The 14,442-nt window shown below is 42.5% G+C and overlaps 1 protein-coding gene across 1 annotated transcript in view; it reads left to right on the top strand.

Moving 5' to 3' along the window:
• Window positions 1-14,442, top strand: part of MCU (mitochondrial calcium uniporter) — a 127,192-nt gene that overhangs the window by 96,863 nt on the left and 15,887 nt on the right. Inside the window, exons 2-4 of the mRNA XM_070945710.1 lie at window positions 6,450-6,519; window positions 12,791-12,961; window positions 14,290-14,394. Coding sequence (XP_070801811.1) covers window positions 6,450-6,519; window positions 12,791-12,961; window positions 14,290-14,394 — 346 coding nt within the window. The remainder of the gene's footprint in view (window positions 1-6,449; window positions 6,520-12,790; window positions 12,962-14,289; window positions 14,395-14,442) is intronic.

Raw genomic sequence — 14,442 nt, 5'->3', positions numbered from 1 at the left:
ATGAGGAATGCAAACATTAGTTTCAGGGTTCTTTGAAAATCAAATTTACATCCTGATTTTCAGTTAAGTTTTAATTGTGCACTAATTATTCAGTGCAGTTGTCAGTGCATAGGCATAGATGAAAATTTAAGGCAACCAGGAACAAGGAAGGTGAAAGTACTTATTAATACTATCAGGAAGTAGCATTGTCGTTAGTTCCTCACACTTTGTTCAGAAAAGAAATTGGAAGTCAGAATGTAGTCCAAAACTCACAATCTAATGGCAACCCCCAACACACACGATGCTCATATGTTCCCAGTTAAATTTTATTGAGCAGTAAGACTTGCTGAACGACTTTGGTAGAAGAGATTTTCTATTAGATATCCGTATTAGTTTGCGTATCTTTAATCTTTTTAATTCAGAATAATATTTCATATGAAAACAGGTATATCAGTATAGTTATCGGTATATTCCGTAATTCAAAAGTGAATTAATTTGCAATCTCTGATCCAAACAGGCCGACATATACAACTTAGAATTTTTGAACTAGGACAGGTAAAAAGAGTTTTACCAGGATAAAAGACTTAACATTAACAATGTTAAGAGCTTTCAACAAGAAAGTGCTCTTCTAAAAATGCAGCAAGAAGCATGATTGGGAAAAGTTAATCAAATTAGGGAGGTTTATAACTCTTGTTAATCCAAAGAATGGAATCTGAAAAGCTTTTAGTAGTACCGTAGCTTTTATTAGTTCAATTTATATGCCACCTTTCTCCGGAGACTCAGGGCGGTTTTATAAAACACACCTTTTTTTTTACAAGTGAGACAGTATACCTAAAAGATCTGTGCTGTTTTAAAATTGAAACACTCATTCAGAATGTTTAAAAGTGTATTGTTCTAGTTCTTGCTGGTAGTACAGGCATTATATTTACTAATAATGTAATTATATATCAGAATAAAAAGGACATGGTGACTCAGTGCCTAATACGCTAAGCATTTCGATCGAAAGGTCGGCAGTTCAGCGGTTCGAATCCCTAGTGCTGCATAACGGAGTGAGCTCCTGTTACCCTAGAATCGGGAACGACTAGCATATATGTGCGAGGGGAACCTTTACCTTTACCTATATCAGAATAATATAATAAGATATCAGAATAAGCATTATTTTCTCCTTCTGGCATAGCAGAGGCTGTGGCAATGAAAATATTACCTAAATGAATATGGACCAATTTATAAGTTAGCCAACAAGACTTTAAGATGATTTGTGAATTTTCCTGCATGACTATATCTTCATGCCCTTCAATATTGAATCCCACACATTTCTACATGCTTTTTATATTACACTTCTTATTCTAAACTTACTCCTCCATGAGTCCCCTGGAAGATGGGATGAACAAAAATGTTGATCAACATGAAAATAATGTAGAGATGCTATATCTAATACATTGAGGAGAGAGACTGATGTTTTCCCTCTTTGATCTTTAGAGTCCTTTAAATGTATGTATTTATTCCTATTTGTTGGTTGCCGAAGTCCAAATAAAACGGGCCATCAAAAAATACAAACAAGCCCAGGTTTGGGAATCAAAGCCAGATTTCCAAGGCTTTCCTAACACCATCTTTATCTCTAGTGGTTTGCTGTTCCAGAGGGTGGTTGATCCTGTATTTATACAAAATACCAAGGTTTCACTTTGACTGTTTTTAATCTTAGAAAGCATAATGCTGGATTTGGACAGCTAGCAAATGTTTACTGTACTGCTGTATTAGTGAGATACTCTAGACAGTAAAATGTCTGATGGCCAGATCCTGTGGAGTGGCTGCTGCCACATTGCAAATTATTTATTATTTATTTATTATTTATTTTATTTATTTAATTTGTATACCGCCCTACTCCCGAAGGACTCAGGGCGGTGAACAGCCAAGCAATAAGATACATAAATACAAAAATTTAAAAACCAGTTAAAATCGAATTAAATCATTTTTTGGCCCAGACAAATTAAAACACCCCAATAATTTAAGAACAGATTTAAAATTTATGTATTAAAAGAGGGAGGAGATTAGGCCAAGCCTGCTTGATGGAATAAAAGAGTCTTCACAGCGCGGCGGAAGGCGCGCAGATCCGGGATCCTCCGTATCTCTGGGGGGAGCTCATTCCAGACGGTAGGTGCCCCCACAGAGAAGGCTCTCCCCCTAGGGGTCGCCAGCCGACATTGTTTGGCTGACGGCACCCGGAGGAGTCCCTCTCTATGAGAGCGTACTGGCCGGTGGGAGGCTATTGGTGGTAGTAGGCGGTCCCGTAAATAACCAGGTCCTAAGCCATGGAGCGCTTTAAAGGTGGTAACCAAAACCTTGAAGCGCACCCGGAAGACCACCGGGAGCCAGTGCAGCTCGCGCAGGAGAGGTGTCACATGGGAGCGCCATGACGCTCCCATTACCACCCGCGCGGCCGCACTCTGCGCCAGTTGGAGCCTCCGGGTGCTCCTCAAGGGGAGCCCCATGTAGAGAGCATTACAATAGTCCAGGCGGGAGGTGACGAGGGCATGAGTGACTGTGCGTAACGAGTCCCGATCCAGAAAGGGACGCAACTGACGAATCAGGCGAACCTGATAAAAAATCCTCCCGGTCACGGCCGTCAAGTGCTCTTCTAAAGACAGCCGTGAATCCAGGAGGACGCCCAAGTTGCGAGCCCTCTCCGTGGGGGCCAGTGACTCGCCCCCAATAGTCAGAGATGGTGTCAACTGACTATACCGGGACGTCGGAAACCACAGCCACTCGGTCTTGGATGGGTTGAGCCTGAGCCTGTTCCTCCCCATCCAGATCCGTACGGCCTCCAGGCACCGGGACATCACTTCAAGGGCATCGTTGGGGTGATCCGGGGTGGAGATGTACAGCTGGGTGTCGTCAGCGTACTGATGGTACTCCACCCCGAAACCATGGATGATCTCGCCCAGTGGCTTCACATAAATGTTGAACAGGAGAGGTGAGAGGACCGACCCTTGCGGCACCCCACATATGAGGGGCCTCGGGGTCGACCTCTGTCCCCCTGTCAACACAGACTGCGACCGGTCAGAGAGAAAGGAGGAGAACCACCGTAACACAGTGCCTCCCACTCCTAACTCTTCCAACCGGTGCAGCATGATACCATGGTCGATGGTATCAAAAGCCGCTGAGAGATCTAACAGGACCAGGACAGAGGAGCACCCCCTGTCCCGAGCCCTCCAGAGATCATCAACCAACGCGACCAATGCCGTTTCCGTGCTGTACCCGGGCCTGAAACCCGACTGGAACGGATCCAGATACGTTGTTTCATCCAGGTGCTGGGGGAACTGTTTCGCGACCACACTCTCAACAACCTTCGCCACAAAACGAAGGTTGGAGACCGGACGATAATTTACCAACATTGCCGGGTCCAGGGATGGCTTCTTGAGGAGAGGCCTCACCACCGCCTCTTTCAAGGCGGCAGGAAAGACACCCTCACCCAACGAAGCATTTATAATCCCCTGGAACCAGCCTCGTGTCACCTCCCGAGAAGCCAGCACTAACCAGGAGGGACACGGGTCCAATAAACAAGTGGTCGCGTTCAGTCTACCCAGAATCCTGTCCACATCCTCAGGGGTCACAGGATCAAACTCATCCCAGATAACATTCTCAAGACCTGCCCCTGTCCCTCCTCCTGAGACTACCCAGTCGGAGTCCAGATCTTCCCGAATCTGAGTGATTTTGTCATACAGATATTGAACAAAATCCTCGGCTCTACCCTCCAAGGGGTCCTCCCGCGCTTCCTGGTGGAGCAGGGAGCGGGTCACCCTGAACAGGGCGGCCAGGCGATTATCTGATGACGCAATAAGAGCAGCAAAATAGCTACATTTCGCTGCTTTTATCGCCACTAGGTAAGTCCTAATATGAGATCTTACCAGTGTCCGGTCCGATTCAGAACGGCTGGCCCTCCAACTGCTCTCTAGGCGTCTTTTCCGGCGCTTCAACTCCCTCAGCTCCTCGGTAAACCAAGGAGCTAAATGAGATCGGCGCCGGGAACTTAGAGGAACTTGCTATTTTTTCAGTGCTAAAATAGTTTCTTCAATCCACAGAATGATGGATGGTGCTCCACATTAAAGTACTTTTTCATAACGTTTGTGTTTGTTCTGAGTAAATATCAACGGCTTTTGACCAAGACAGTTTTCCTTGTTTCAGCTATATTGATATAGATGATCTTAACAAAATATAAACACTGTAGATTTCAGCACAGTCTTTTTGGACGATGTCTTGAAAAGCAAGGATTTCATTAAGAAGTAAACCGTAGAATTTATCAAAACTGTATTAATTGTTTTATTTGTAAGTAAGCAGTTTCAAAATAGGTCTCATATCTGCCAAAGAATGTTTAAGTGTGCAAGTTAGACTTAATAGAATGGGTTAGAGTGCAGGTTTTAATATTTAAGAACTTGTGTGAAAGAAAAAAAAAGTGACTTGCAACAAGTCCTCTAGTTGTTTGTTTGTTTTTGCAAAACACACATTTATTAACAAGTCCTTGGGAAAAGGATTATTTGATCACTATTCCCAATGTATGAAAATCATGCTATATGTAACAGATGCATATGACTTTAAAAAGCAGCAAGCTTTAATCTCAATTATTTGCCAGCCCCATATCTTTGTGATGTGGTTTAATTCAATAAACAAGGCAAATGTGTGCAGTTAATACAGATTTATCGGTACTTCCTAGTGTTCTTATTCTTTCCCCATTGTAATTCTATTTTAATGTGTGTATATATATTCACATTTCTCCTGTAAATTTGCTTGCATAAAATGCACCACACTGATCAATCTGATGTTAGATATACTGGCTGAGACTGCTAAATATACCCCCTCCTCCTCTTTTAATGACCACCTTGGTTAAAAACCATTTGCAAATACAATGGTAATGAATGGTAATAAGAAATCATTTTCTGGCCAATGTGCTCATTTACAAACAGCTTTCATGGGCATGTGCTGGAATGGCTGCTTGGTATGAGTTCAACTGAATTGTGGTTGATCTATCACTGCAGGTTTTCAAAAATAAACTGAACAACCATTTAACTGGGATGGTATAAGGCAGTGATGACTAACCTTTTTGCCATCACGTGCCAGGAAAGGGGGGGGCAGGGGAGGTTCACGTGCATGCATGCCCACACCCATAATTCTATGTGCCCTGCCCCGCGCATGCAAGTGCTCCCCCTCACCCGCTCTTGGCACGTGATGGCCCGTTTTTCTTTCTCACCTGGCTCCAGATCCTCTCTATGCATCTGGGAGGGCGAAAATAGCCTTCCCCACCCCCTCGGAGGCCCTCCGGAGGCCCGAAATGGCCCATTTCCCAACTTGCAGTTGGACAGGAAGTGATGTTTTTTGCTGTCCCCAGCCTCCAGAGACTCCCAGAGCTAAGCTGGCGTGCCAGGCGACATGGCTCCATGTGCCACCTGTGGCACGCGTGCCATAGGTTCGCCATCATGGGTATAAGGTCTCCTGCCTTGAGCAGGTGATTAGACTAATAGGCCTCTAGGGTCCCTTCCAGCCCTATGACTCTATGGCAGGGGTGTCAAACTGAAGGCCCGTGGGGTGCTTAGATCTGACCCATGGGGCCGCCCTGGAAACAGCAAAGGACCAGCTCACAGTGCCTCTGCCAGTGAAAACTGAACTCAGGAGGGCTGCACACTGCCCTCCCGAGATCCATTTTCACTGGCAAGAGGGTTGCAGGAGGCCGTCGCAGCCATAAATGGAGCTCGGGAGCCCGTTTTAGCTGGCAGAGCGCTCGGGCCACCACAGGTGCCCCTGACATGAGTGACGTTGAGCTGGCCATGCTCACCCCACCCCACCCCCTGAGGTCAAACATAACCCTGATGTGGCCCTCAATGAAATTGAGTTTGATACCCCTGCTCTATGGTCTAATGAGATCAACACCAGTATAGCTGTCTGAGAGAATTTTATTCGAATGAAACATCAGTAAACAATGGTCTTCACATCATCTCTTTGTCTCTCAGTCATGTGTTCACTTAGTGACCATTTCATTTAATAGCCTGGTCACTTGGAACAGAATGTGGTCACTAAACAAGGAGTGGCGATATATGACTCCATTTCTAGCCCATCCTGTTAATGCAGCATTCCATTCTTGGTTTTGTCCAATATTATAAAAAGTTCCCGCCTATGAATGTCTTTTCTCCATTTGTTAACCCCAAATAGAAATTCATCCCCAAAGTACACTGAAAGATTTAAGGTCCGCCTAATTTGCCTTTTTAACCATCCGACGATCAAAAATGAAAGGTATGAGAACTGGTTTAGGAGAATATCTACATCAAATGATGAGTTTTTCTTCCATTGTTAAACCTGGTTTACTATCTTCCATGCTGTAGTTGTTAGGAGATAGCAAGATGAAGTATCATGGCATAGGTCATCTGAAGCAACCAAGCATTTACTGTTTTAACAAAAAAAAAATGTTCATTTTTTTTTTCTAGGCGCACCAAAGATTTCCTCCTTTGCAGGCGATGGGAGCTGTCTATTGCAGTACTGTAGTGCCCTCTAATGGTGAGTACCATATCTATAAACCTTTCTTTAAAGGATTTTTTTTCGGATGCTCAAGGAATTTGTTTTTTAGCTTAATTAATTGTACTTTTTAAAATGAAAAAAAAATTGAAAGAGGAGATTAACTTAGATCTGGTATAGTTCTAGGTGTGTGTATGTGTGTGTTTTTAACCCTTTTTCTGTTCAAAGAAATAAATGAGGCATCTTGCTTTCTTTGGTCTTTCCACAATACCGAAGTGCAAAATGCGGTGCACCGTTATTGGGGGAAGGGTCATTTGTTTTTCCTTTCCATATTCTGCTTTGTTAAGGATCTTTCTCCACGGCTATTTGTTCACGACAAAAACCAAATAATTCCTTTTCCAAGACTGCATCTTTGTAAGCTGTGGGAAGGCTGTTTGGAGCTTCTGCCTTTGTTCTGAAGGTCAGGTTTCTTTTGCAGACAGTCTCGCGCACACCTGGGCTGCTGCTTCTCCTTCAAAAGCCAGCTTGTATGTATGTATGTATGTATGTGTATGTATGCATGTGTATGTATGTATGTGTGTGTGTGTATATATATATATATATGTATGTATGTATGTATGTATGTATGTATGTGTGTGTATATATATATATATATATATATATATATATATATATATATATATATATATATATATATATATATATATATATATATATACGGTGCAGTTATTACTGTTCTTCATTCTTTCTGTTTTGCAAATATATCCATTGATGAAATTTTCACAACCGGTGCTTTTTAAGACCTTTGCTTTATTTTCGGTATCCCGGGTTGAATTTGAAATGCAGATGTGATCTTAAGCTGACAGATTTCAGCTTTCTCTGCTGTGCATTCATGAGTTCACCTCACCTACCATGTGTGACTAACAAATATTGGTTGAGTTTCTTAACCAAATTCCTTTAGTGGTATTTGCTTCTTAATACACCTTAATCTGTATTTAAGAACGGTTGTGGTCACGCCCTGTGAACCTTTATCCTGCTGTCTGTCTGTGACTCACCTGGTTGTGGAAAATGCTGCAAAACAACCAGGTGAAATGTGAAATAATGGTAAGACATGGAATCAGTGGTGGGTTGCTCCCGGTTCGGCCCGATTCGGGTGAGCCGGTAGCGGCAATGGTGACGCGAGAACAAACCAGTTCGCTCCGACTGTGAGCTGGGCCCTCCCGCCAGCCCCTGCGCTATACCTACCTATATTCGTTCGTTTTTATCCCAGCTGATAGGCGCGGCAGAGCGGATTGCCGTGCCTCAGCTGTTGTGAAATATGATGCACTTGCGCGGAGCGAACCAACACTGGTTGAAACCCACCATTGCATGGAATCTATACCGCCATGTTGGAATGTTATAGCAGATAACTTATTTTCCAAAGCATCTGAAGGTAGGACAAGAAACTAAACAAGGAGAGCAAGTGAGGAATTAACCAGTGAAACAGCTTGCCTTCAGAAGTTGTGGGTACTTCATCACTGGAGGTTTTTAAGAAAAGACTGATATGGTATAGGGTCTCCTGCATGATCACATGACCATGGTGGTGGCAATGCAACACTTTGCGACAACCATTTATCTGGAATGATACAAGGTCTCCTGCTCGAGCAGGGGGTTGGACTATGAGACCTCCAAGGTCCCTTCCAGCCCTATTATTTTATGTTATTCTAACTGGAAATGCTTCACAGGTTGTATAGCACCCTTTCCGATGCCTTTGTAGTTCTTGACCATTGTTAAACGAACAGTCACAAATTGAGGTCTACCTTTAGAAAAAATCTTACCTTTTTAAGAAAAGAAAGATAGCATATTTTTTGGACTATACACTCCAGACTATAAGACCCACAGCTTTTTGCGAGGAAAACAAGAAAAAAAAATCTGTCTCTGCCTCCCAGTAATTTGCCTCCTTACAGCAAACAGCCTGGTCAGTTTCAGCACAGCCTGATTTAGCACAAGCAGCTGATTGGCAGTTGGATCTGCCTTCCGGAATACCGCCTATCAGCTGTTCCAGGCTGCGGGGATCGTCACCGTCCATTGCCACTGCCACCTATTGCCGCAGTTTTCAGAACGGGCTGAAAATGGGGTGCACGGATGCCGAAAATGGGACATGCAGAGGCGGCGATAGGCAGCAGCAGCAATGGATGGCGGCGATGGGTGGTGCTGATCCCCGCAGCCTGGAACAGCTGAAAGGCGGTATTCCGGGAGGCAGATCCAACCGCCAAACAGCTGCTCGTGCTAAATCAGGCTGTGCTGAAACTGACCAGGCTGTTTGCTGTTTGTTGCAAGGAGGCAAATCGCTGGGAGGTAGAGGCCGAAGGGTGGGGGCCAGATGGTAGGCGTGGCTTCGACAACATTCGCTCCATAAGACACACAGACATTTCCACCCACTTTGGGTGGAATACCTGAAATACCTGAAAAAATACAGTAATTAGCAGGAATAGATCTTTCAGTTTATCAAGGGAAGTCATTGGTCACCAATTTTATGTAGCTATATCTTCTTATGTAACCAAATTGTTCCACTTGTTTCAGATTATGATTGATGGATGGATGCTACTGCTGATGCTGCAAAAATGGCATTGCCTAAGTTCAAGAGAGAAAATACTGCAGAATTAGAATGCAGTATATTTAAAATGTTTGAATGCAGCACCAAAGTGTAAAATTGCATATGGGTCTTTACATGGGGAACGGGAGAGGAAAAAGAACGGTAGCACGAAAATTTTAAAAAAGGTCATTTGTTGCTGAAGACTCAGCCCGTGTTTCCCCCAAGTATTTGGAGCTATTGATCAAATCTGATCCACCACCTTCTCCTTTTTGATGGCACTGCTTGTGCTCTGTTTATCTCAGCTAAACCTAATTGGTTCACAGATGCCAAGGGCTAACTTTCCATAGGGAATATCTTTTTGAAATCCGACAAGTTGCATCATCTTGTCAACATGCAAAACATTGTTTCAATAATCAATAGTTTTACTGATTCGGGAGTGGATAGATTCCAGGATAGAAAAACAGGATGTCTGAGGAAATAAGCAAGTTTATGACTTAGGTTTTTTAATATAAAACAGTGGTGGATTGTTATGTCATAACCGGCATATCTAAAACGGATGGTGGGAAAGTGTCTTTAACTGCATCTGAAGCAGGGGTGAAATGCTCCCGGTTCGGACCGGATCACCCGATCCGGTAGCGATGGAGGCGGGTGGTTCGGAGAACCGGTAGCAAAAATCCCTGCCCCCCCCATGCCCAGCTGAGCCGCACGATCATCAGAGACTTTTTTTAAAAAAAAATTAAAAGCATTTTTTTACAACCTCTTTTTTTCTTTTAAATGCCTCTGACGATCAGGCAACTTTTTTTTTTTTTTTTTTTTTTAATTTGATTTATATGCCGCCCTTCTCCGGAGACTCAGGGCGGCTTACAATGTGCTCAGCAATAGCCTTCATACTTTTGTATATTTTATACAAAGTCAGCTTATTGCCCCCACAAACTGGGTCCTCATTTAACCTACCTTAGAAAGGATGGAAGGCTGAGTCAACCTTGAGCCTTGGAGAGATTCGAACCAGCAGTAAATTGCAGGCAGCTGTGTTAATAACAGGGTGCTTTAAACCACTGTAGTACCAAGGCTTGCTGTACCAACTCAGCTTGGATCGTCAGAGGCATTTAAAAGAAAAAAAGGGGTTTTTTCTTTTAAAAGCCTTCGATGATCCCAGCTGAGCCGCGCGATCATCAGAGGCTTTTTTTTACTTTTAAAAGCATTTTTTCGGCTGAAGAAGTTGTAGAAAAAATGCTTTTAAAAGGAAAAAAAAAAGCCTCTGATGATTGTGCGGCTCAGCTGGGATCGTCAAAGGCTTTTAAAAGCATTTTTTCTACAACCTCTTCAGAGGTTGTAGAAAAAATGGTTTTAAAAGCCTCTGACGATCCCAGCTGAGTTGCCTGATCGGCAGAAGCTTTTAAAAGAAAAAAAGCCTCTGCCGATCAAGCAACTCAGCTGGGATCATCAGAGCCTTTTGAAAGCATTTTTTACAACCTCTTCGCTGAAGAGGTTGTAGAAAAAATGGTTTTAAAAGTTAAAAAAAAAAATTGGCCATGCCCACCCAGTCACATTACCCCCCACCAAGCCACGCCCACAGAACTGGTAGTAACAAATTTTAGATTTCACCCCTGATCTGAAGGAATTATTTAAATATGGCGGTGTTCTAGAGCTTGATTCTCCCAATACCTTGATGCTATTCATCCCCATTTCATGAAACCACATCTGCTACCTAAAAGCCATCATCTCATTTTGACCTGCATATAAAACTCTGTCAATACTTAAACCATATTACAAAGTGTGGACAACAGACAACGACTTGCAGATTATGGGGTAACTAGCCTTACTTTTACAACAGTTAAAATGTGCTGATGAAATTGGCAATAAAACTGTGCTTTTTTTTTTCCATTGGGGAGTCAACTCATGCATTAAACTTCCATGAAATATTTAGATCTCCCTTAAAAGCTATCCAGATCCCAAATGGCTGAAATTCCATCCCTATCTCTCTATGTGTGTCAGTCCTGCTAGATAGAACAGATCAAGAAATCAACTTCACATGAAGGCTAAAAACTACTCTTGCTGATATTGGCTATAATAACAGAATCTTCCAAATTGGAATAGGTTGCACTTTCTCTTTCTTCCTATAATTCAGTGAATTAGGGAGCTATCTATCTAAACTATTTCCCAATATTATCTGGATGTTCTGGACTTTTTAAAAAAAGTTTAACCCCTTCTTGATGTGGTGATGGAACTTGCATATCTCCCTCAAGGTTATCTTCTTTAGTGTCTATAACAGTGGCTCCAAACATTTTGGAAACAAATCCATTTCCCCTTATACCGAAGAAGAAATTCCGCTTTCTATATTCAACGGGATATCGCATTGATCTCTGCGAGTGGTGCAGTGGCCTAGAGGTAGAGCTCTCGCCTCACAATCAGGAGGCTGTGAGTTCGATCCTAGGTAACGGCAGATATTTCTCTCTCTCTGGGCACAATGAGTAAATATCAGCTGTGAACTCTGCATTGGCGACAGGAAAGACATCTGGCCAGTAAACACTCAATTCCATTCAGTTGCCCGGACTCCACCCCAATGCAAGGGATTACGGGGTCATTAAAAGATAAAAAAAAATAGTATTGATCTCTGCAATTATCTCCTCCCTTCTGGGACTTGGATAACATTTACTTTGAATAAAGTAGCTACTGCTTCACGACCCTTGTTCAGAAATGATTGTTACATGAAAAACCTTTTTTCCTAGGGAACACTTCTCAAGGAGGAATGTAACATTGATTTATTGAAGCTTCATATAGAAAAAAAGTTGAAGTCAATACTTAGCAATCTTCTAGGAATCTTAGAAGTATAGAATTGGAAAGGCCCTGAAGAAACTCTAGCCTAGTCCTCTGCAATATTCAGAAAAACCAATGAAACTCTCTATGATAGGACACCTACCATATTTTTCGGAGTATAAGGCACACTTTTTTCTCCCCTAAAAGAGGATGAAAATTTGGGTGTGTCTTATACACCCAATGCCAAAAACGTGAGGCACGGAGGCGGCAATGGTCTCTGGCAATCCTTGAAGCCTGGAACAGCTAATTGGGGGTATTCCAGGAGGCCGATCCACCCGCCAATCAGCTGCTTGTGCTGAATCAGGCTGCAATAATGTGCTGAAGCTGATCTGGCTGTTTGCTATTTGCTGCAAGGAGTGTCAGAGTTTGCACCAGCAATCACATCCAGAAAGCACACAGAAGTACCTGATTCAGTAGGATTCAATAACTTCTCTTTATATATAATATAACACAGGAAGTAAATTTACAATAACAAAAGCAGGTTTTCCAACTTGGTAGTAAATACAAGCAAAACACAGGCAGGAGAGAGAAGTTTCAGTTTCAGTTTCAGAGATCAGCACACCACGCAGCTTTAGAACAGTTGAGCTAAGCCACGCCCAGGCTCCTTGCTGTCTCCTTCCTTGTTGCTCACACAGCAAATACTGTTTCAGTTTCGAAACAGCTCTCAACTCTCTCACACACTGATAGGATGCTAGCCAGATGAATACTGATGGATGCTGGTAGGCAGAGGCAGAATTTTTTTTTTCTTATTTTCCTCCCCCAAAACTAAGGTGCGTCTTATATCTGGAGCATCTTATGCTCCGAAAAATACAGTAATTATGTGATATGTGCCTTTTGTCTATAGGCTTCAACTTAATACCAGTGTATATCTTAACATGCCTTTCTGAATCTGTTTCAATTGTCCCTCTTTATCCTTCTCAGACGTTACAGTGATTTACCAAAATGGGCTACCAGTGATATCCTTGAGTCTTCCTTCTCGGCGTGAACGCTGCCAGTTTACACTTAAACCTCTCTCAGACTCCGTCGGAGTATTCTTACAACAACTCCAGGCAGAAGACCGGGGAATCGACCGAGTTGCAATTTATTCACCAGGTACTACTGAGCATTACTGAAGGAACCCAATGACCTCCTTCGGCTTTAGATTAGATCACTATTTCTCAGTTTAAAAGATTTGTGGACTTCAGAATTCCCCAGCCAGCATGCTCTTGATGGATTATTTATACTCCTGGCTATTGATGTGGCTATATTTCATTCTTTTGTTGACTTTTTTTTTTTGTTGTTGTTACATCGTGCTAATCCTATAGGGATTGATAGGGATTGGTGTTGTGTAAGATTAGCCGCTTCGTTTTTTGGAGAAAGAAAAATAGTATGTAACTTTTGACCTATGGTTTGCTACAAACAAACCGGAGTTCCAAAGAAGAGAACATTAGTCACCAGGTGGAAGTTAAATATGTAATAGAAAAAGTTTAAAGTAAAGTTTAAAATAGTAGGTCTTAATTATATTGAACACATGCTGTCTGTATTGACCAAAGATTTGTCAGTCGATCAGGGTAAAAGCGGAAGAAAAGTGGACAAAAGATGTTAAAACGATCTCCCCATTTGCCATTTCTTGCTTGTAATAGTATCTGTCAGTAAAAAAAAAAACCTCTTCCCCTCAAGTCTGTTTCTGGTCTTAGGGCTCCACGGGGAGAAAAAGCATTTGAAATTGGAAAGTTGTTTGCAACTAAAAAAGGTAGGAAATAGGCGTCCTACCACTTTGGTGCCCCTTTAAAATCTCTACCCACTTATTTTGGTTGATGTTTTTGCTCATGATCCATTTTGCCCATACACAGCTCTGCTTCCATCAGGCGGAATTATACAAGGAATAGTTTAGTTTCTGAGATACAGGTAGTCCTCGTCTTACGGGACCAGGATTTCCCATTGTTAAACAAGGTGGTGGTTAATGTGAATTGTGCTCAGATTTTACGACCTTTGTTGACACAGTTGTTCAGCTAATTACTGCAGCTGTTAAGTGAATCACGTGGTCGCTAAGCGAGTCCGGCTTCCCCCATTGATTTTGCTTGTTGGAAGTCAGCTGAGAAGGTTGCAGATGGCAGCTGTATTGCCCTGGGATGCTGCAACCATCATAAATAAATACATGCCAGTTTCCAAGCACCCAAATTTTGATCATGTGACCATAGGGATGCTGCAGCAGTCGTGTAGTGAAAGGACTGGCCATTTTTTTTCCAGCGCTGTTGTAACTTTGAATGGTCTCCAAGTCAAGGTCTACCTGTATTTTTGAGATTATAAATTGGAACCCTTGAACTATAGTTTCAGTTCATTTCTCTAAGGTAGAATATACTAATTTGCAATGGAACACTGCTGGAATATTAATAAATCATATCTAGCTCTTAATACATCTATTCCTGTTTTGCTTTCAGATGGGACACGAGTAGCAGCTTCCACAAGCATAGATCTCCTACTTCTTGACGAGTTCAAACTAGTAATTAATGACTTGAGTTACCACGTCCGTCCACCAAAGAGAGGTAAACAGCTTCATACAATCAGGATAGATTTCCAGAAGTCATTTGCGT

Source organism: Pituophis catenifer, unplaced genomic scaffold, assembly GCF_029215685.1.
Source record: "Pituophis catenifer annectens isolate HBS135680 unplaced genomic scaffold, rPitCat1.0.hap2 SCAF_6, whole genome shotgun sequence".
Classification (NCBI taxonomy): domain Eukaryota; kingdom Metazoa; phylum Chordata; class Lepidosauria; order Squamata; family Colubridae; genus Pituophis; species Pituophis catenifer.
Note: the sequence above shows the minus strand (reverse complement) of the source record. Positions and strands in the feature narration are given on the sequence as shown.